Below are 24052 nucleotides of genomic sequence, written 5' to 3' on the forward strand. Positions count from 1 at the left end.
GCCTCCCTTCTGAAAAACTTGCATTGCTAAAAATGACATCATTTCCAAGTGCAGGGCTTGTCCAGACCATGAAATACAGTTTATGCAAGAGTTCCAATGAGTCCACATTCTTAGTGTTAACTTCCTCACTTTAGGAGATATATTACAAAACCCAAGTCTATGCCGTGACAGTGGGGAGGAGGGCCAGGAGTGTGGGGCCTCTCCCAGGGTCCCAGCTAACTGTGATGGCTTTCTGAAGGGCTGAATAACCTAAGATTAGTAAAGGACCACAATCTCCCAAAGGATTCTTTTGGGAAGGGCTATCGCTGCTGCACGCTGTTTTCCCCAAATAAATTCTATACTATCCCGTTTCTCAAACTTACATCATGTTTCCTCATTCCTGGAGTCAGAATCACAGAAGGCTCTCCTCCCTGTCATTCCCCATGCACTCATACTCAGTGTTCCCACAGTGCGGGCCATGAGAACATCTGCTGGCCTCAGCCTTTTGCATGTTGCTCACCACAAATATGACTTTCCATGGTTTGGGGATCCAAACCTTTCTTTTCAGAGCTACCGAATAAACTCTATTTTGATTATTTCCTTTTTCTTAAGAGGAAAAATTATTTCCTCAAATTCTCCTATAAAGTCACAATAATTTCGAAACCCTTCTTCCTGTGTTTCTCTTGACTGGTTAGCAACAACCATCCCTCCCTCGTAAGGATCTCAGTCACTCTCTTCTTCCTCAACTCCATATCCTCCCGCCACTCTTCAACTTGCAACTATCCACCCAATGTTCTCAGTACTGCTTTATGATACTAAAAGGGAATGGTTATGACATCCCTCTATATTTACTTTAGACCTTTGGGTAAAGACCATGGATGCTGGCAAGCTCTTACACAGGCCACACCTGTAACTTGCTGCAAGTCACGTAGAAGCTTAGAAAATCCTGAGGCATTACAAGTGTCTCTGCAGGTATAAAAATATTTTCTTCTTTTGGGCCAATTCACTCTCAGTTTTTAAAAACCCTGGGATTTGGAAACAGGAACACTTATATTTCTTTTCTAATTTATGACCACATTTGGGGGAAAAGAAGCAAAACATTGCAACATTTCTCACATTATCCACGCTAACCCAGTATTACTTTATGTTTTTTTAAATCCACACTTAACACAGTGAGGTGGAGACATTTCATTCACCTGCACCCTACCTAGGAGGAGCATGGTTTTTCTTTGGAAGATACTGTCACAACCCATCCTACCAAGGCCTTAAGGTACAGACAATTAGGGAATTGGGATGGGGGGACTACTTAGCGAGACAAAAAAACAAAAAAGTTGTTTGCTTATTTGCTTTGGTAATGGAGCAGTGGGCCAAGGAGGAGAAAGTGAGGAGGAACTTTTCTCCAAGAAGAAAAGATGGGGTGGCCAATGGATTTTTAAGGTTTGTGATACCTACAATATCCTTAAAGCCATCTGCGTTGCTACACTCTTCAGTACAGTCCTCATTGCTCACGTAAGCTTGTAGAACTGGATTTTTCTAAGGGAATTTGTAGGTATGGTATTCCTTACCTTGGTCAACCCCATGTGGTTCTAATAAAGCCGCCACAAAACTCAGGTACAAAGGGACTATGGGACAGTATGCCTTGGGAATTGTCCCAGGCTAGAGGGAAACTTTGGGGCACTGATAGTTTCTATAAATTGAGAGGTGTTGAAACAAATTTCTAGGTCCAAGATGGAGCTGCTCCTGCCAGGGGTACCACATCAGCAAACCAAACTTGTGTGTTCCTGAAAATGCTCCACTTGACCAGAAATACCGTATATTCAGTCAGTTAATCCCCAAATGCCAAACCAACTCTAGGCTCTACATTTATTTTCTTATTTCTTGATCTTTCTAAATAAGGTCAGGTATGCAACCCCAGCCAATCATGCCATTTCTGCATTGCTTCTTGTAACGCTCTATAAAACTCGCTGTTGCCTGTGAAAATTAATAAACAGAAACCTCATTTAAGATGGAGTTGGGAGGCTAGAGGAGAGAACTCACATGTTTCACTCAATGCACACTACTGACCCTACCAGGAAGAGACTTACCTTGAATTTCCGACAGGAAGTGACACTACTTTACTACCTCAGCAGGAGGAAGAAAAGATTCCTCCTAGGTAATAGCTCAGCCAATAGGAGACTGCCATAAGTCAGCCCATGAGAAGTCACTACACTTCAACCTTTCAGTTTCCTCCAATGGACTCTTTGTTTACAATAGCCCCTCCAACATCCATAAAAGAATGTTCCTCTCCTTTGTTTCTCTGGACTAGGGGCGCTTATCCTTTATACCACATGCACTGATTGCAATTCTTTATTGTTCCTGAATAAACCCATTTTGCTGGAGAAATATCTGGCCGTTTATTTGTTTAAGGTCAACATGCACAAAATCTCTAGGGAAGAGTGCTCCACTGCTTGAATAAAGGACAAACTTGTTACTAAATTGTATAGTTAGAGAGGAGTGAGACAAATATATAGACTTTGATATGAAGAGGGACCCAGCCAACAGCTGTTAACAAGTTGAAAATACATGCAGCTTGCTTTCCATTTCTTCAGAATCATATTTACCTTTTTTTTTAAGAAAAATTACATAGACTGCATTTTTTTATTTTAAAAATAAATAAAGCGAGCACTGACGTCATCAAAATGGCGGCGTGAGGTGGGCCTCTGTAAGGCTCCCCTGGAATTTGCAACTGATCGAACAACAATGACTCCATGGAGCGCTCCCTGCACAGCAGACAGGCAAGATGAAGAGGCCCACTGCTGAATTCACCTAGGGGTGGGCGAATCGCACGAGCAGGGGAGGAGAGAGAGGAGGAATGCGGAGACGGAGCCGCGTGGGCACAGGACGCAGACCTAGCTCAGTGCTCCGAGCTCGCTGCTTCCTGGAACTACCGCAGCTGCGGGAGAGGAAGAACTCGGACTGCTAGGGATCCACTAATGGCCCACAGGGCTGAAGGGACAGCATATAACACAGCTGAACCCAACGCTCATGGCAGAGACCTCGGAGAAAAGACTGAGGGAAGAGGGCTGAAAACGGTGCTTTGAGCCCTCACTGCCGAGCAGAGAATGGAAGCCTTAGGCACTGAGACTAGCCGCCCCCTCCTTGCCCTCCCAGAGCTCGCCCCGCCCACACCTGCCCGGTGCTAGAAGCGGAACAGTAGCACTGTCAGATCAAAAGAACGGAATATTTGCTGTTCTGAGAACTGTAGCCCGCAGACACAGATTCGCGGCCCAACTGGTTCCTGCAGGGAGGAGGGAGCTGTGGACACAGGACCGACTGTGGTGGTGGTGGCCGCCATTGCTCTGGGCCACCTCTCACAACTCACCCCACCCCTGGCCCCACCTATCTGGGCAGATCCCTGAAGCAGTAAACAGAACTGCTGAAACTCACTGGCTCTGAATCTGGTGCAGGAAGAGCTTTGGAACTTCAAAAGCTCTCCGCATACCCACACGGACACTGCGCCCTGTGACCCAGGCGAACTATTAACAGAGGAGAAGCCCATCACCCAGGGAATCCCTCCATTGTGTGAGAAGCTGGAATAGTGCAGAGAAAACATAACACTACAGTGTGAGAGAGAAAAAAAGGCTGCAGTCGGAGAGAAAATAAAACATTCTACAAACACGTGCTGGAAAACAAAAGAAAGACCTCTTCCTATCAACCTGTTGCAGAAGCCACTCCAGTAGATGTCTAGGAAGAGAAATAATAAAACAGTAATTGCCATGAATAACCAAGGCAACAAGACAGCTCAGGAAGAAAGTGAAAAGTCTCCAGAAAAGGAACTTAAAGATATGGAAATATGTGAATTAAATGACAGAGAATTCAAGATTGCAGTTTTGACAAAACTCAACGAGATGCAAGAAAACACAGAAAGGCAGTGTAATGAACTCAGAAAGACAATCAAAGAACACCATTAGCATTTTACGAAAGAGATTGTAATTTTAAAAAAGAACCAAATAGAATTTCTGGAGATTAAGAACTCAATAGAAGAAATTAAGAATGAAATAACCAGCTTAGGTAGTGGAGTTGACCAGATGGAGGAAAGAATCAGTGACATCGAAGATAGAAACCTGGAAATGACACAGAGATGGAACAAGAAAGAGACTTGAGACTTAAAAGAAATGAAAAAACTCTACAAGAACTTTCTGACTCCATCAGAAAGAGCAATATAAGAATAATGGGCAGACCAGAAAGAGAAGAAAGAGAGAAGGGAACAGAGAATATATTCAAACAAATTGTTGATGAGAACTTCCCAAACTTGTGGACAGAACTGGATCCTCGAATCCAAGAAGCAAATAGAACACCTAATTACCTCAATCCCAACAGTCCTTCTCCAAGGCACATTGTATTGAAGCTGTCTAAAATCAATGACAAAGAAAGGCAGCCAGGGAAAAGAAGACGGTAACCCACAAAGGAAAGCCCATTAGATTATCATCAGATTTTTCAGCAGAAACTCTACAAGCCAGGGGGGAGTGGAACCAAATATTCAAACTATTCAAAGAGAGAAATTATGAGCCAAGAATAATATATACAGCAAAGATATCCTTTAGATATGAAGGAGGAATAAAGACCTTTCCAGACATACAGAAGCTGAGGGAATTTTCTAATACACGTCCTGCACTACAAGAAATACTAAAGGAGGCTATCCGACCCCCATCAACAGGGACAATTTGTGGCAACCAAAACATAAAAAGGGGGAGAGTAAAGGCCTAACCGGAATGTGGGAATGGAGAAAATAAGCGTGCTGAAGAAAATGGAATACTCTAAATATCAAACTTTCTTTTACATAAACTTAAGGGTAACCACTCAAAAAAAATCCAGAATGGAAATATATACTGTAATAAAAGAAGAAACAGAGGGAAACATCATAGAATACCACCACACAGAAATAATAGACAACAACAAAAAGGCAAAGAAACAAGGGAGACACAGTCCTACCAGAAAACTAAAGATAGAATGACAGGAAATCCTCACATATCAATAATCACCCTAAATGTAAATGGACTGAACTCACCAATAAAAAGGCACAGAGTAGCAGATTGGATCAAAAAACTAAACCCAACCATATGCTGTCTCGAAGAGACACATCTCAGCTACAAGGACAAGCATAGACTCAAAGTGAAAGGGTGGAAATTGACACTCCAAGCAAATGGTACCCAGAGAAAATCAGGTGTAGCCATAATGATATCAGATGAAACAGACGTCAGGGTGAAAAAGGTAACAAGAGACAAAGATGGACATTTCATAATGGTAAAGGGGGCTATACAACAAGAAGGCATAACAGTCATCAATATTTATGCCCCCAATCAGGGAGCAGCAAAATATACCAAGCAACTACTAACAGAACTAAAGGGAGAAATTGACCAAAACACAATTATACTAGGGGAATTAAATACATCATTGACAGCTATGGATAGATCATCCAAACAGAAAATAAATAATGAAATAGCAGCCCTAAATGACACATTAGATGAAATGGACATAATTGACATATATAGAGCACTTTATCCTAAAACATCAGACTATACATTCTTTTCTAGTGTACATGGAACATTCTCTAGGATAGACCATATATCGGGACATAAAATCAGCCTCAGCAAATTTAAGAAGATTGAAATCATACCAAGTGTATTCTATGATCACAAGGCTTTGAAATTGGATATCAACTGTAAAAAGAAAGCAGGAAAAAACACAAATACATGGAGATTAAACAACATACTTTTAAAGAACGATTGGGTCAAAGAAGAAATTAGAGGAGAGATCAAAAGACACATAGAAACAAATGACAATGAAAATACATCCTACCAAAATTTTTGGGATGCAGCAAAAGCAGTTTTAGAGGGAAATTTATATCATTACAGGCCTATCTCAAGAAACAACAAAAATCCCAAATAAATAACCTCCTGTTACACCTTAAAGAACTAGAAAAAGAAGAACAAGTGAAACCCAAGGTCAGCAGAAGAAAGGAAATAATAAAAATCAGAGCAGAACTAAATGAAATAGAGAACAAAAAGACAGTAGAAAAAATTAATGTGACAAAGAGCTGGTTCTTTGAAAAGATTAACAAAATTGACAAACCCTTGGCTAGACTCACTAAGATAAAAAGAGAGAAGACACTAATAAACAAAATCAGAAATGAAAAAGAGGAAGTTATCATGGACATCACAGAAATTCAAAGGATCATCCAAGAATGCGATGAAGGACTATATGCCACCAAATTCAATAACCTAGAAGAAATGGACAAGTTCTTAGAAACATATAGCCTTCCTAGGCCGAACCATGAAGAACTGGAAAATCTAAAGAGACCGATCACCAGTAACGAAATTGAATCAGTCATCCAAAACCTTCCCAAAAGCAAAAGTCCAGGACCAGATGGCTTCACTTGTGAATTCTACCAAACCTTCAAATAGGATCTAATACCAGTCCTGCTCAAACTCTTCCAAAAAATTGAAGAAGAGACAGTACTCCCTAACTCATTTTACAAGGCCAACATTACCCTGATACCAAAACCTGGTAAGGACAACACAAAAAAAGAGAACTACAGACCAATACATCTGATGAATACAGATGAAAAATCCTAAACAAAATTCTAACAAATCGAATACAACAATGCATTAAAAAGATTATTCATCACGACCAAGTGGGGTTCATCCCCGGGGCACAAGGATGGTTCAACATCCGCAAATCCATCAATGTGATACATCACATAAACAAAATAAAGGACAAAAACCATATGATTACATCAATTGATGCAGAAAAAGCATTTGACAAGATACAACATCCATTTATGCTTAAAACACTTAATAAAATAGGTATACAAGGAAAATACCTTAACATAATAAAGGCAATATATGACAAGCCCTCTGCTAATCTCATAATTAATGGTGAAAAACGGAAGCCCTTTGCTCTACGTTCAGGAATACTACAAGGCTGTCCCCTAGCACCTCTGCTTTTCAACATAGTGTTGGAAGTCCTTGCCAGAGCAATCAGGCAAGAGAAAGAAATAAAGGGCATCCAAATTGGGAATGAAGAAGTTAAATTATCACTCTGCAGATGACATGATGTTATATATAGAAAACCCTAAAGACTCCACCAAAAAGCTATTAGAAACAATCAACGAATACAGTAAAGTTGCCGGCTACAAAATCAACGTACAAAAGTCCATTGCATTCCTATATACTAACAATGAAATCTCAGAAAAAGAAATACAAAAAACAACTCCTTTTTGCAATTGCAGCAAAAAGAATAAAATACCTAGGAATAAACTTAACCAAGGATGTAAAGGACCTATATGCTGAAAACTATAAGACATTTTTGAAAGAAATTGAAGAAGACACAAAGAAATGGAAAGACATTCCGTGCTCATGGATTGGAAGAATCAACATAGTTAAAATGGCCATATTACCCAAAGCAATATACAGATTTAACGCAATCCCCATCAAAATCCCAATGGCATATTTTAAAGAAATAGAACAAAAAATCATCAGATTTGTTTGGGACCACAAAAGACCCCGAATAGCCAAAGCAATCTTAAGAAAAAAGAACAATATTGGAGGTATCACACTCCCTGACTTTAGCTTGTAGTACAGGGCTACAATAATCAATACAGCATGGTATTGGCAGAAAAACAGACACATAGACCAATGGAATAGAATTGAGAACCCAGAAATAAAACCACATAAATATGGACAGATAATTTTTGACAAAGAAGCTAAAAACATACAGTGGAGGAAAGACAGCCTCTTCAATAAATGGTGCTGGCAGAATTGGATAGCCACGTGCAAAAGAATGAAACTGGACTGCTATCTGTCACCATGTACCAAAATTAATTCAAAATGGATCAAAGACTTAAGCATAAGACCTGACACAATAAACTGCATAGAAGAAAACATAGGTACTAAACTTATGGACCTTCGGTTCAAAGAGCATTTATGAATTTGACTCCAAAGGCAATGGAAGTAAAAGCTGAAATAAACGAATGGGACTATATGAAACTTAAAAGCTTCTGCACAGCAAAAGAAACCATCGACAAAATAAACAGGCAACGAACTGAATGGGAGAAGATTTTTGCAAACAGTACCTCTGATAAGGGGCTAATATGCAAAATATACAAGGAACTCATGAAACTCAACAACAAAAAAACAAACAACCCAATTGAAAAGTGGGCAGAGGGCCTGAAGAGACATTTCTCCAAAGAGGACATACAAATGGCAAATAGACATATGAAAAAATGTTCAACATCACTAATCATCAGAGAAATGCAAATCAAAACCACAATGAGATATCAGCTCACCCCAGTCAGAATGGCTATCATCAACAAGACTAATAGTAACAAGTGTTGGAGAGGCTGTGGAGAAAAAGGAACCCTCATACACTGTTGGTGGGAATGCAGACTGGTGCAGCCATTATGGAAGGCAGTGTGGAGGTTCCTCAAAAAATTATGAATGGAATTACCATATGACCCAGCAATCCCTCTCCTGGGTATCTACGCCAAAAATCTGAAAACATTTATACATAAAGACATGTATGCTCCAATGTTTATTGCAGCTTTGTTTACGGTGGCCAAGACATGGAAACACCCAAAATGTCCTTCGATAGATGAATGGATACAGAAGTTGTGGTATATATACACAATGGAATACTATTCGGCGGTAAGAAAAGATGATATAGGAACATTTGTGACAACATGGATGGATCTTGAGAGTATGATGCTAAGCGAAATAAGTCAGACAGAAAAAGCAGAGAACCATATGATTTCACTGATATGTGGTATATAAACCAAAAACAACAAAAGAACAAGACAAACAAATGAGGAACAAAAACTCATAGACACAGACAATAGTTTAGGGGGGTACAATAGAGGGTAATACAGACAATAGAGGGTAAGGGGGGTGGGGGGTGGGAGAGGAGGATAAGGGGGATCAAATATATGGTGATGGAAGGAGAACTGACTCTGGGTGGTGAACACACAATGGGATTTATAGATGATGTAATACAGAATTGTACACCTGAAATCTATGTAATTTTACTAACAATTGTCACCCCAATAAATTTAAAAAATAAATATATAAGATAAAATAAATAAAGCAATTAAATGTGTAGTGTAAATAATGGTTCTCATCCTCCTAATAAGCTGGGGCCTAAACTGGCCCACTACCCAAAGACTTCATTAAAATTGCCTTCAACCAGTTTTTGCAAATAAAATACATAAGCAAGCATGGTATTTTCAAAGAAGCCACAAAGTTAATCTTTAAAATAATTCCCTATATTCTTAGTATTTAACTTTCTCAAAATGCAGTTCTCTCTCTGGTCATTTTAATCCTCCCAATAACACCAAACCATCTTTATAGTCATATAACATGAACCTTCACAAAATGAAGCTGTCTCATATCACAGAGAAAGTCAATGTCACTTACATCTTGGCAAAAAAACATCTAAGGTTACACTGAGATAGCCAGTTCAGGAATCTAAATGACCATTTATATCATTACCTTGATTGATTTAACTGGAATCTACCATATTTTAAATCCTTATTTCAGCTGCAAGCCACTGCATTTTTATTTAGTATTAACAATTATTTTCAAAGAATATATATATGTACATATATATATATATATATATATATATATATATATATATATATGTATATACGTATGTGTGTGTGTATGGTCCATTTTAAAAACACAAGCCATGGACAGTTGTTCAAATGTATGGCTTCCATGACTGAAAACTGAAAACCAAACTCAGCACATAGGATTCTTAACAATGGGAGGAAAGACGAGCAAAAAAACATGGCCCTCCCAAAAATAAACCCTACTGTAAACTACGGACTTTGGGTGATTATGATGTGTCAGTGTAGGTTCATCAATTGTAACAAATGCACCACTCTGGTGGGGATGTTGAAAACGGGGAAGCTATGCAAGTGTGGAAGAAGAGGGTATGTGGGAAATCTCTGTACCTTCCCCTCAGTTTTGCTGTGAAACTTAAACTGTTCTTGAAAAAAAAAAAGGCCTCAATAGAAAAATAAAGAAACAACAAGTGTTGGAGAGGCTGTACAGAAAAAGGAGCCTTCATACACTGTTGGTGGAAATGTAATTTGGTATAGCCACTATAGAAAACAGTATGGAAGTTCCTCAAAAAATTAAGACTAGAATTACCATATGACCCAGCAATCCCTCTCCTGGGTATCTCTGCCAAAAATCTGAAAACATTTATCCGTAAAGATATATGTGCTCCAATGTTCATTGCAGTATTATTAATGGTGGCCAAGACATGGAAACAACCAAATTGTCCTTCGATAGATGAGTGGACAAAGAATATGTGGTAATATGTACACAATGGAATACTACTCTGCCGTAAAAAAAGATGAAATACTGACATTTGCAACAACGTGGATGAATCTTGAGATTATTATGCTAAGTGAAATAATTCAGAGAGAAAAAGTCAAGAACCATATGACTTCACTGATATGTGGGATATAAAAATGAAAGAAACAAAGGAACAAGACAAATAAAAAAACAAAAACTCATAGACACAGACAACAGTTTAGCGGTTACCAGAGGGTAAGTGGAGAGGAGAAATGGTAGAAGAGGCTAAAGGGGGTCAAATATATGGTGATGGAAGGAGAACTGACTCCGGGTGGTGAATACACAATGTGATACATAGATGATGTGTTATAGAATTGTATACTTGAAACCTATGTAATTTTACTAACCATTGTCACCCCAATAGATTTTAAGAAATAAACAATAAAAAAAAAAAAAAAGAAACAACCCACATGCTCTCTCTTTTATCCATTCATTCAGCAAACATCTTTTGGCTACCTATCAGGTGGTATACAGGCACCACACTATCGCTTTCCTTGAACCAATAGTATCCAAAGTATCCAATATGAAACAATGACACTTAAATGGAGACTGTATGGAGAATAACATCTAATTCTATTATCCATTATAATAGTCACCATTCTACTCTCAACTCAGCCAAAGACCAGTTATATCAGATAAAACCCCAAAACTTCTCTAATCCTCAGTTTCCTCTAAAATTTGGGATTTATAATATTTGCCCCTCTTCTACCTCCCAGATATTAGAATAAAATTAGGCAATAGCTATGAAAACTGTGAAACTATAAAACTTTAAACAAATGAAATTTATAAACTGTGTGTGTGTATAGATATATATATATGGCAAAAATTTGCAATAAGACTAAAAATGTGGGTTCCTTCTATAATAATGAACTCAACTGCTCATGTGAAAGATTATAATTGGTTCCTGATCACCGAAGGTGATGAATAATGAGGTCCTGATTGTCCCATGGATAAAAGCAATCCTGTCATAATCTCCAAACCACAGTCCATGAACTAATTTGCCTTCCATTGAAATGTGTGCATCTTTTTATCAATATTCTTGACAACTATACAGGTTGCTCAGTGACAGATTTTCATACATCCTCAGAACCTGTGCAGTGAGTGCTATTGTACATTAAGCACAGAGGGCGTCACCTGGCCATTCAAACTGCATTGCTGCTTCTCCTCTTCTCCACAGCCAGATCTGCTTCTCCGATCGCACCTACCTCAGGTTTGGCATGGACTGCAGCCAGTCTCCTGACAGTGACCCTCCTACCCCGCCTTGTGCCCACCCCACTCTCTCCCCTCTCAAGCCCATTTTGTACACATTGACAGATCAACATTTGGAAGCATCCCTCTGATGGTGTCGCACATCAAAAACTTTCCATGACTCCCTTTTGCCTAAACAATAAAGCCCAAACTTCCAATCTTGGTTGTTATGGGTTGAATTGTATCTGCTTCTCCTCCCTAAATGTACATTGGTGTCCTTACCCCTAGTGCCTTAGAATGTGACCTTATTTGGAGAGGTGGTCAAGTTGAAATGAGGTCATTAGGATGGGCTCTAATCCAGCATGACTGGTATCCTTATATAAAAAGGAAATTTGGACAGAGATACACATACCGTGTTTCCCCGAAAATAAGACCTGGCCGGACCATCAGCTCTAATGCGTCTTTTAGAGCAAAAATTAATAAAAGACTCAGTGTTATTTTAATATAAGACCGGGTCTTAAAATAAAATATAATACCAGGTCTTATATTAATTTTTGCTCCAAAAGATGCATTAGAGCTGATGGTCCGGCTAGGTCTTATTTTCAGGGAAACATGGTAGATGGAAGCTGTTGTAAAGAGACAGGTAGAAGGTAGCCATCTACACAACACAGAGGCCTAGAACAGATCCTTCCCTCCCAGTCCTCAGAAGAAACCAGACCTGCCAGCACTTTGATTTACTCTTCCCTATGGATATCCCAACTCTAGCCCATTGCTCATGCTCTTTATTGGCATATGCTGGCCTCCTCTCACATCTGCATGTATTTAATTAGAACCATCTTTCAAAGCCCTGCTAAAATGTCACCATGAGCAAATAAGTGCTCACATTCCCCCTAGCTGGAAACATTTTCTTCCACCTCTGAATATCCTCAGCTATTTGTGCTTCTCTTATTGCAATTCTCATTTTTACCTTTTATTTTGTAATGATTTCTGTTTATGTCTAATTTCACCTACTGAATGTGAACTTCCAGAGGGCAAGTTCGAGGTCAGGTTCCCTGCTATGTCCCCGTGGGGCCTAGTCCTGTGCCAGGCATAAGCCCTGCACAAAGATACTTATTTAATGAAACTGAGTAACCAACAGCCTTCAAATAACAAGTCTTTTTTAAACCTATTGAGCTTTCTGCCAATTCAAAATGGCTTATGCTAATTATGTAGCCTTAATCCAACATTTGCTAGGACTATCAATGTAAACTGTGGATTTTTTTCTCCATTATGGTTTTATCCAGTGTTCTACATCTGTTATATAGCCACCATCTTGATTGGTCTTTAGAAAAATCAGAGAAGTAACCTTACTATCAATATAAATGATTTTCTACACTCTGTATTTCACCCCAAGTCCTCAGCTACAAAACTACTGTATGCAAATGGTGATATACACATAACAAAGGAATACTAGTCCACAATAGAAAGTATTCATTCAACTACTGATATATAGTATAAAATGGATGTACTTCAAAACCATTATGCTGAATGAAAAAAGTCTAAAATAAAAGAGTACATACTGTATGACTGTTACACAAAACTCTAGAAATTGCAAACTCATCTGTGATGATGGGAAGCAGATCAGCCTGGAGAAGGGGTGTGTGGGGAGGAACTGGAGGGAAGGATTATAAAGGAGTGTGAGAAAATTGGGGGGTAATGGAAATGTTCAATATCTTGATTGTGGTATTGGTTTCATGGATATATATATATATATATATATATATATATATATATATATGTACACATGTACATATATATGTCAAAATATTAAATTATACAACTTTAAATACATACAGTTTATATAAATTATATCTCACTAAAGCTGGGTTTTTTTTTTAAACAACTATATATTTCTTCATTAGGTTATCTTAAAATCTCTTCAGGACTGTGAAAGCAGAGTGCTAGATAACCTTGTCTTGACTATCCAATAATATATCTCAGTTAAGTAGAAGCCAAAACCAGCATCATTGAATCTTTTTCAGAATTTCAAAATGAGGATTTTACTAAAGTCTTTTTTTTTAATGTATTAGATTATTCTTCAGACACACACCAATTAATTATTTGTCTATTGGAAACTCAGTTCTATATTTATTTTTGTACTTTTAAAGGTATAGATCAATGATTAAAAAAAAAAGTCAAAACAATTTTTTATAACCACCTTCAAATTGGCATTTGGTATAAAATAACAGAAAATATCAAAGGCATAAATTAGCATTTTGAAAATCAGACAGTCTACTCATGGATTATTATTTTCCCAGTGACACTTCTGACAAAAAATGTTTAGAGGATGCCTTGCTATTTGTTTCAGGAAACGAGCCATTTAAAGGAATTTCTGCTTTCCCTCTTGTACCATCGGGAATCTGTGTTATATCTTTCTAGTTGTTTTTTACAATGATAGAACAGAGTGACTCCCGATTATTTTGAGAATGGCCAGAAGATGATGCAACATGTTGGGATGGGAAAAGGGTGCATCATTTATTATGACCAAGCCAGGGCCCTGACCTGGCTTTGTGGTCCTCTAAAGCTGCTGCCCCAGTTGAAACCAGTTGAAGACGTCGTAGACCACCTGACACACAAACCAGGCCTGAACACTGTCACGACAGCAGTCCAGATTCGAGATTCTGCACAGTACTCAGAAAAACCCTGCTATGCCTCCCTGCCTAAGGTCTTAATTTCACCAGCATGTGAGAACTCTTTGGGTTGAAACTGACTGAGACAGAGAAATGCTTTAATGGTGAAAAGATCTCCCAGTGAAGGGCTGGATTGTGAAACTCATCCCCACCCTGAGTGCTGTCGCAATCACTGCCACAGATTTGGAGTCCATTTTCAAGATAAGTAGAAAAGCCTGTTAGCAGAAAAACAAGTGGCATTTTCACCACTACAGTTTAGAAAAAGTTTTGGCCCTTATCTCATTATCCTTTAACAGCATCCCTGTCGAGCAGATGTTGGAAACAACATGAAGCAAGAGGGAAATCTCTAGTACCTTGTTTGATAATGGACTGTGAGTAAATCTCTGTAAAAGATCACCGAATTAATCTCCCACATTCGGCAGACACTGTACAATCACAAATGTATATGAAGATGGGAAAAGTTAGGAAAAAGTTGAGAAGCCTCAGAGTAAATTTCCTTTCATCAAAATGACCAGTTTGAGAAGGCGTCGCCTAAACCATTAGTCTCTTAACCAAATTTCTTTTAACCAAATGCACAATAAAATACACTGTCCTGAAAGTCTGACGCTGCAAAAAATAACTTTTAGGCGTATTCCCTAATCTTCTAACATTTTTTTAGATGGAAAAAAAATAAAAAGAGCAGCTGGGCCCTGACACACCCAGCAAAGTTTCCTTCTACAGCATTTTCAAACCAGGAATTTAGTCAGTTTGAACCCTCCCCACTTCTCAGCAGCCATCACCACTTTAAAACAGGAATGAAAGAAGAAAACTTATTAGTAAGTTTCACTTTAAGCATTTCATTATTTTCCCTCCAATGCAAACTACCACCACATTGAAAACTACTGTGTTCCTCTCTTGATCCTCCCAGGAAAATCATTCTTCATAAGGAGAAGTCACACTCACATCACTTTATCAAATGGTTCATTGTTATTTTTAAGTCCCGAAAACGGCTTCATTAAGGACAGAATTAAGCGATTAGTTCTGAGTAGTAAAAGCATTCTTGTAACCAACAATAAATCAAAACGTTTGGGTGACAGTCTGGAAGTAATATAAACACTGGCCCAGTTTGTCAGTCTTAGGTTTTAAAGGACACAGTGTGTAGAACACTGTGACTGTCGTATGCAGTACCTACCACATTGTTCATACTCAGTAAACATTAGAACACTTTAGTATCAAAAATTAAAGCAGTGTATTCATGTCTGGGGATCAGCACTCATAGCAACGTGGAACATCCAGCTGACCTCTTTACGGATCTACCACAGGCACTCAAACACCTGCAGAACCAATAATCAATGCCCACAGGCACTGGAGCATTTACTTCAAGTCAACTGTAATCACTTACCTACATTCCCTGAAGAAATTCTACTGCTGGCTCTGCTTCCAAAGCCGCCTCTAAGAGTTTAACTTCATGCTTAAAATTCAATTTTAGTCATTTCTTAGTTCACTGAATTTATTTCACTCTTTAGTACGGCAGTGTTTCTCTAACATGTCAGAAAGCATGAACTTCACATTCAAAACCCTGAAAGACCACCTGAGGAGGCAACAACACTCCAAACAAGCAGGGAGGAGTGAGTGTTCATTAGACATGACATTCGTGCTAAGTGTACCTTACATGAGTTTAATAGGGTGCTTTTTCAAAATTCTGTCAGCTATGTTGTCTCTCTGGTAACAAGTCACACAGCTTGGGGGTGGTAGAATTCAGGCCAGAAACCAAGTTTTATATCTCTTTTTCCAGAACAGGTTGACCACACTAGCCTGCCTCACGGGATTACCTCAGGGAATGCCGGCCCCTATCCACCTCACCTTTTCTGCCTACCTCAGAATTTTAATTCATTTACCAAATGCCATCGTGGTAGGATAGATCAGCGAAGGAAGACAAATTATGGGGTCTAAATCGGGATTTAACAACAAGCAAACTGTGTTTCTTAAGGCCATAATCTCTATTTGAATCCCATTAATTTTTTCTCAAAGATAAGAAAGGTAAAAATGTAGCCCTTAAGCATAATTCTTTTTCCAAGACCCCTGTCACCGCCCTACTTAATCTGGCTTAGCTTGTTATGAGAAAAAAATAAAACAACGAACATGAAAGTGTTCTGGAAACACCAAAAGGTTCTACAAACACAGCATCTTATCTGCTGGGAACGAAGGGAGGGGAAAAGACCAAAATAACAAAGAAGCTTGAAAGGAAGGTCTGAGATGTCTAGGGAGAACATGGGATACCGGCCCAAAAGGCTGTGAGGCTCTCGGGGTCTGGAGGCTGCCATGCACATGGTCACAAGTGTCCTTCCATGCTAGCTCAAATGATTCAGGCTTCCTTCCATACCAAGGAGCAATGCCCGTAACAGCTAATCGATTGCAAAATGTTTATTTAAAAGTTGAAGCGAAAAAGAATCCCCTAAAGCAGGGGTGTCCAAACTGTGGCCCGCGGGCCAACTGCGGCCCACAATCCATTTTTTATTGGCCCACAGCAAATTCCAAAAATATATTTAGTTTGCTTAAATAAACCAGGTGAGGCAATACGTACTGCACCTCGAGCTAGTGGCCCAGCTGTTTGTGTATTTTACCGCATATGGCCCTTGGTAAAAAATGTTGAAAAAAGTTTGGACACCCCGGCCCTAAAGCTATACACACAAGGAGCACGTTTTGAATTGAATGGAATTTTGTTCCTAGAGATGCAGAAAACTTAGAATTGGCTCTAGAAGACGTAAGCCTTTATTTTCCCCCCCAGTCTTAAGTGTTCTTTGTTTAAAAGGAAAAAAAAGAAAAGAAAAAGCTTTTCCTGGCTGAGATTGCTCCCTAATAGACAACTTTTCTTCCAACTGAATGACCATCTGCTCCCCTTGGAATCTGAGAATTACGGGAGTTCTGGAAACTCAGCACTTAGAACTCACACCTGCTACAAATTTGCAAATTCTTAGTCTGTGTTATCACAGCAGCACAGGCTCCTCCCATCCAAATTTCTCCCACAACTAATGAGATTTTTTAAAAAGAGCTAATAGGTAAGTTTCCACTGAGATGCAACTCACCCAAGAAGGGGGTGGGGTGAAGGTGGGTAAATGCTTCTATGCCCAAGTCAGTTTGTGGTATCAGAAGGCAGGAAGCTCCAGCCAGACCAGCAGAGCCTCAGCCCTGAGATGGGAGGGGAAGTGAATACAAGAAAATAATGCTGCCTGACATCTGGGATCCTCTGATCCAACCAGGCACCAGCAAGGCAGCTGTTCTGCACACAGGACGCCCCCAAACGCCTCCAGTACTAACAGCATTTGGCTGGACCACTGCAAGCTGAGTGGGAGGTTATGTAACTATCTGAAATTACTGCCATGAGCATGAATGATGCATTACACAAAACAATGCCTAGTCCAAGAAGGAGTAGAAAGATGGTGCTATTTCCACCATGAGTAGAGGGGCCCTATGAAGCCTCAGGCCCTGACCTCCTCCCTTCCCAACTCACCAGAGGTGCCAGCATCACAGCACACTGGGGCAGGCATCTCTCTCTCTCTCTCTCTCTCTCTCTCACACACACACACACACACACACACACACACACACACACATCCTCGGGATACTCATCCCAAGGTGTGGGTTTAGACAGCAAAGGATTGCAGGGGTACGGAGAGGGAAGAGCCTAAGGCTTGGAGATAACAGACCTGGATTTGGATCCAGGCTCTGCTACTTCCTAACTACATGCCCTTCTGTAAAGTGGGGATAATACCCCCAGGGGTTGCTGTAAACATGGAAGGCAATGAACGCAAAAGGCTCATCGACTTACATCGATGCACTCCAGGGAGATATTCTAACTAACTCAGGCCCTGGACACTGCATTAAGCCTTCCAGGAAGGTCATCCAAACCAATACCCATAGAAAGAATTCTAAGTTGCTCACATTCCCCTGTCTTCCAAAATGTGTCCCTAAACCCAGCTCATGACCAAGACAGATCCTCTCCACGCTTATGTGCTGCTCCAGAGATTGCAGATTCAGAGACGTAGACCTGCCAGGACCATCCTAGTGCAACATGGGTGGCAGTCTGATGTTAACAGTCTACTAAACGGGCCAAACTGCTAATGGTTTTTATGATTAATCAGAAAAACTCTTCAATGCAATGACATTTTAAAGATGATTGGGCTTTCTTAATATGGAAGTATAAAGTAAAAGTTAGCTCAGAGGGGGAAAAAATCCTTAGAATTAAGAATTAGGAGTAAATGGTAAATCACTACCATCCAGCTTTATGCTACTTTACAGTCTATGAACAGCTGTCCCCTCCCTACAGAAGTCTACGTGATAATCCCCCTTAGCTCCTCCTCAGGTCCTACTCAGCTGCCTTTAGGATTAGCTGAGGGAAGGCAAGTCGTTTCTGTTAAAGCAATCCTGTGCCTCGGGGACTCAGACCCCTCCTCCTCCTCACGTCTAGTGCCAGAGAGAGACTGACTCTGACAGATCCCTAAATTCCAAAATGACTGAAAATCTTCATAAAAATTAAGAATTCTTTATACACAGGACTGCTATCACTAATTCAAGGGAATAGGCTTTGAGTTGTTTTTCCAGAAGCATGCTTTTAACAGCATCTCCTTATGATGGTTGCGGAGCTCAGGAATACCGTGTTTCCCCCAAAATAAGACCTAGCCGGACAGTCAGCTCTAAGGTGTCTTTTGGAGCAAAAATTAATATAAGACCCGGTATTATATATTATTATATTATATTATATAAGACCCGGTTTTATATTATAGTAAAATAAGACTAGGTCTTATATTAATCTTTGCTCCAAAATACACATTAGAGCTGATTGTCTGGCTAGGCCTTATTTTCGGGAAAACAGGGTATATATGTGAGTGTCCCAAAGAGGCCAAACTTACTGGCTCATACAGTTATCCTCCTCCACAACACTGGTCTTACTACCATCACCCTTTAAACAACTAGCCTAACAACCCAGGCAAATCAAATAAAATCTGCCAGTGTTTTATTAAAATAAGAAACCCTGTACAGCATAGTAGTGTACATAGTCATTGTAGCAAATGACCCACAGTCAAGGGATTTAAGCATGTGAGCACAAACATGCACACAGACAAACAGTTCTCTCTTTCATATGGCAATTGTCTTCCATAAAAGAATGTAAATGTTCTTTATAGTTGAGTATTGTGCAGCCTACAGAAGGCACACACTAAAACAAACAAACGAAATCTCCACTAACACAGGGACAGAGACCAACTAGCCCACAAAGGCCAGCAGCCCTGTACGCGGAGGCAGCTCAGCCACCTATCATGTGACCACAAGCAAGGAACATCTTGAGTCCATTTCCTCATGGAAAATGGAGACAATGGTATTCATCTTGAAGGGTTGTGGCAAGAATTAAACTAATATATAGAATGAAAAGCCCTAACACAGCACCTTACCCTCAGAAGGTACTTTAGTTTCATAATAATGATTGCTCAAAATGCCCACATATCATATAAAAGCCCTCTCTGCTCCTAGTTTCACATATTGATACCCAAATTCATAATCTGGAATCTAAGGCTCTTCACATATGCAAATGTGCATCATCAACTTTCTGGAAATGCCCATGGAAGCTTAGCGCCTAATGACGTAGCCAGGCACAAACGTTCTCCTCTTATTTGTGTGGACTTCCCCTCAAGCCCCTTGCTTCCTAGCTGAGTCCCACCTCAGTCTCAGCATATTCAGTCTCTACCTTTGGCTTCTTCACTTCTCACCTAAAACATGCAGACTTCTCTCTCTTGAAGTAATTCTTCACCTGCCTGGCTACTATCAACTCCCTTTTTCTACCAAAGCCTTTGAAACACATTGGATTCAAGGGTAATTGGGTTTCCTCACTACCTACTCCCTAATCTCACACCAACTACAATGCCTGTACCCCATGGACCTGGAACTGCCTCTTTCTGCATGAGCAAGTTTTCCTGCTAGCTAATATCTCTGGCCTTTCTGGACCCCTCAGCTTCTTGCGGTCTCCAAAATGGAGTTTCCTCCTCCAAAGCCCGGCTTTGCTGTCTCCCCTGGCCTGGCTTCTCTTTCTCTTTTCCCTCCAAGCCCCTCAACAGACCACAGCTCAGCTCTGCTCCAACTCTACCAAGGCCTTACTGGCTCACCCTGCCACTCCCAGAGGCCCAATTGTCACCAGCTGCAAAAATTCATTTCTAGCTCCTGCATCTTGGCCAGCCTCCAGTCCTGTTCAGGCACACCTCAGAGATACTGCGGGTTCATTTCCAGACCACCACAATAAAGCGAGCATTGCAATAGAGCAAGTTGTAATCTTTTTGCTGGTGAAGGGTCTTGCCTTCAATTTGTAAAAAACACACCACCTGTGAAGTGCAATCAAACAAGGTATGCCTATAATTCTACCACCACCCAGAAAGCAGCCCTCAGTCACTCCAGGATTAGGATGATGCTCCAAAGAACCTTCACTTCCACAGGTCTCAGGTTTCAAGGATCAAATAAATACCTCACCTGACAGTACCTGTGAATTGGGAGAAGTCAGGCTTCTAGACTCATCAAAAACACCTGGGAAATTCCGTGCTAAACAGCCATTCTTCCTCTTTAAGTAGCATTAAAGAAACATTTTCTTTAAAAGAAATGTTTCTCCCTTTGCCTTCATTCATCCACTAATCTGCAAAGTTTAGTTGAAAAATAAGGTAAACCATTCCTTTCCTGTCTCTAAAGAAACAAAGAAAAAGATCAAGACTGAATTAGCTGCTTAAATTAATTTCAAGATTTTCAGCTTGATCAGCTAAAATAGTCTGTTTTTATTTTTTAAATTTCACATTTACAAAGCAGTACTTAAAATGTGAAAACACACTTGAATTGTTTACATGCTTATTGAAGAAAAATACTGAGGTCACTTATTTTGGTTTTGTTTAATAAAACAACAGAAACATCTGTATATTTTATAGCATTTTTTTGTTGTCCTTCCCATTGGGGGGCATAAATACACTCCAACTGCCTTTCATTAACCTGCTGATCTGGAGGTGATTCGCTCCCCACTAAAGACAGAATTTGTTTCACTGAGTTTTGCTCAAACACAAAAATTAAATCATCATTTGATTTTTCCAAGCACTAAAATAATTTCAGAAAATTTTTTAAATCATTTAAATGAAAAGCATTACCTCCCCAAAAGATAAATTTATTTCTGAGTTGTCACAAGTAAGCATTAAGGTTATAGCAATGCACAAAGTGCTGTTCTTGTGGAAAACAAATGAAACATTACTGACTAACAATTCTAATTTTAAAGAAATCCATTCAAATGGCATGTCTCTACCACAACGTAAAACTCTTACTTGGTTCTCCATTCACTGACTGCTGGCCATTGACTATGAGGTCTGCATCTTATTGACTAGAGATGCAGGCAGTGTGATGGTACTGCATCCCCCTGACAATCTACCCAACTCAGTGTGACGGCCAGCGAGTCCACTTCAGCCTGTTTCTCTGTGTATTAAAAAGTAGGGAACTCTTCTAAGTCCTTGGCCTAACAGGAATTCTCCCTTTCCTATTTGCAACTCCCACAACAGCCCATAGGGGGTGATTTAGAAACCACTTGCACCTCACCTTCCTGAAGGCTCATCTACTGCCTTCTGGAATGAGGTTTCCTGGAGTACAAGTTTCAGTCTGTCCCTTTGCTTTGCCAAAGACAGATCTGCCTACTGGCTATTATTCTTTGCTGTAATGACAACTGTGCTCTAAGACAAGCAACTTATTCTTAGGGGAAAACAAATTCAACTATCACATGTGTTCCCCAACAGCCATTTATTCACATCCACTCATCCTCGGATATCTTACACAAAAACACAAAGACTTGGCCGGGTGACAGTTGAATGAGTGTGATGTATTTAACGGAATCTGTACTCTATTGCATCGCTTCCTTTTTTTTTTTAAAGATGGTGAAATCTTTATAAGCAAAAAGATGATTAGTTCTTCCCCTTGTTTTTAAGAACCATTCTTTCCTGACAACCTCCTAGCCAATCCCCATATCTAACTTGAAAAAAACGACGACACTCTTTTCAGCAAGTTATTCCTGGGACTTTAGTTTAGAGATCTACAACACTGGTAAATGTCAGTTTTATGGGGGCATCTGGACAAAACTCGCCTGTTTTAGGACACTCAGTTAATCCTACATTAAACATTTTTAGCAGTATGCATTTTGGAATCGCTGTACCCCAGAACACACAATATGGATCTAATTAGGTCCAGCTGCCTTAGGTTAGTAATAAAATTGAAAGAGAAAAAGAGAAGTGGGGGTGGGGGCTTTGTTCATCCCCTCCTGTACCCTGGTGATCACAAGCTCGCAAGTCGAACGCATCCTCAAGGCTCGCTCAGGGCAACATACACTTCAATACCCAGGCGTGCCCGGGACCTCGCTTAGCGCTTAAACTTTTCGGCTACCGAGTCTTCACCTGCTCAGGAAGAGATGTAGGGACCGGCTGGAGCCCAACGCTCAGACCCCACCCCCAACGCCTCGGCCGCGGGGCGCCCCGCAGGCTTCTCAGCTCCAGGACTTACACCAGCGCGGACGGACAGGGCATCTGGTTCCAGGCACAGTTGTACTGCGCCTGAATAAAACTCTCACTTCCTTCCAGCACAGAGCAGCTCACATTCTTGTTCACGATGTAGGCGCACCAGTTCCTGGGGTGAAGAAGGGAGAGGGAGAAAGGCACAGTATAAATCCAGAGAACAATGAGGCTGGGGGAGAGGGGACAAGCTGATACAGCAGCGGATGGGGCCAGGGTCAGGAAGGTCGTGGTCTCTGTGGAGGCGGGAGCTCAACGAAACAGCCCGGAGGGTGAGCGGGTGAGCCTTTGGAGAGCGTGCACCTTTTCCCGACAGGGACAGTGAGAAGCATCCCAGAAACTCCAATAATCCCTGGGAGGAGTTTTCTGATGGCTCTGCTTTGTGGGACACTCCCTGCGCCCCACAGCCCGGGGGGTAACGCTGCTGGAGGCGCTGGCGAGGTCAGCCGGGAGGAGGGGCTGCCCAGGGCAACCCACGGGCCACCCTCAGGGACTGCTCATCGCCTCCGGCAGGGCAGCTTCGGGGCCCCGCGACGGGTCAGGGACGGGGATGCGGGGACCCAGGGCTCTAGGAAGGAAGCAGCCTCGCCGTTCTGGGGACGAGGAGAGGGGCCGCGCACTTACTTGTTCCTGGCTCCGGGTTGCGCGGGGTGCTTGGGTTGAGGGCCGGCTTGGCACATCCCCGCGCCGCCCAGGACCAGCAGCACCAGCGCCCAGCGCCAGGGCGCGTGGGGCCGGGGCCGTGTTCGAGGCCACATTCTGCGTGCGACGGGCGCTCCGCCTGCTGGATCCGGAGCGCGGCGGGTAGGGGCGAACGCGCAAGGCTACGGGCGGCTGGGGCGCGGCCGGAGAAGACAGGAGGCTCGGGCGCTTCAGAGCGCCCCACCGCGCTCGGTGGCCGCCCCCTCCGGCTTCTCACTCCCACTTCTCCTTTTCCACCCGTGCGCCCGTGCTTCTCCTTGGTCCCTCAATGACGCACAGGTCCCCCCGGGTGCCGCCCTCTTTATTTCACTTCCCTCTCCGAAACGTGACTCTCCCTCCACCACGTCTCCCTGTCTCCAGTCCCCTTGCCTCTCTGCAGGGGGCTTGGGGGTGAAAGGGCTAAAGGGGTAGGGAGAAGGGTCTGTGTTACAGAATTTCCAATTACTCATTCCTTTGGTCTCTTCCCAGCAGCCCGGCAACTCCGCCTCCCACCTTCCAACAGGCGCGGTCCGGCCCCTTGGGAAGTGGCCGAAGTCGGCAAGTCACAGTCCTCAAGTTGGGCCTGGGT

The 24052-nt window shown here is 41.3% G+C and overlaps 1 protein-coding gene across 1 annotated transcript in view; it reads right to left on the minus strand.

Annotated features, from left to right (window-relative positions):
- EMILIN2 (elastin microfibril interfacer 2) overlaps positions 1–23680 on the minus strand; it is a 55957-nt gene extending 32277 nt beyond the window's left edge. Inside the window, exons 1-2 of the mRNA XM_019755771.3 lie at positions 23407–23680; positions 22775–22897 (exon numbers count right to left, since the gene is read on the minus strand). Coding sequence (XP_019611330.3) covers positions 22775–22897; positions 23407–23540 — 257 coding nt within the window. The 5' untranslated portion in view covers positions 23541–23680. The remainder of the gene's footprint in view (positions 1–22774; positions 22898–23406) is intronic.
- Positions 23681–24052: the final 372 nt, after the last annotated feature.

This window comes from Rhinolophus sinicus, chromosome 4 (genome assembly GCF_057876585.1).
Source record: "Rhinolophus sinicus isolate RSI-liver-muscle chromosome 4, RSI-T2T, whole genome shotgun sequence".
In the NCBI taxonomy this organism is placed as follows: Eukaryota; Metazoa; Chordata; class Mammalia; order Chiroptera; family Rhinolophidae; genus Rhinolophus; species Rhinolophus sinicus.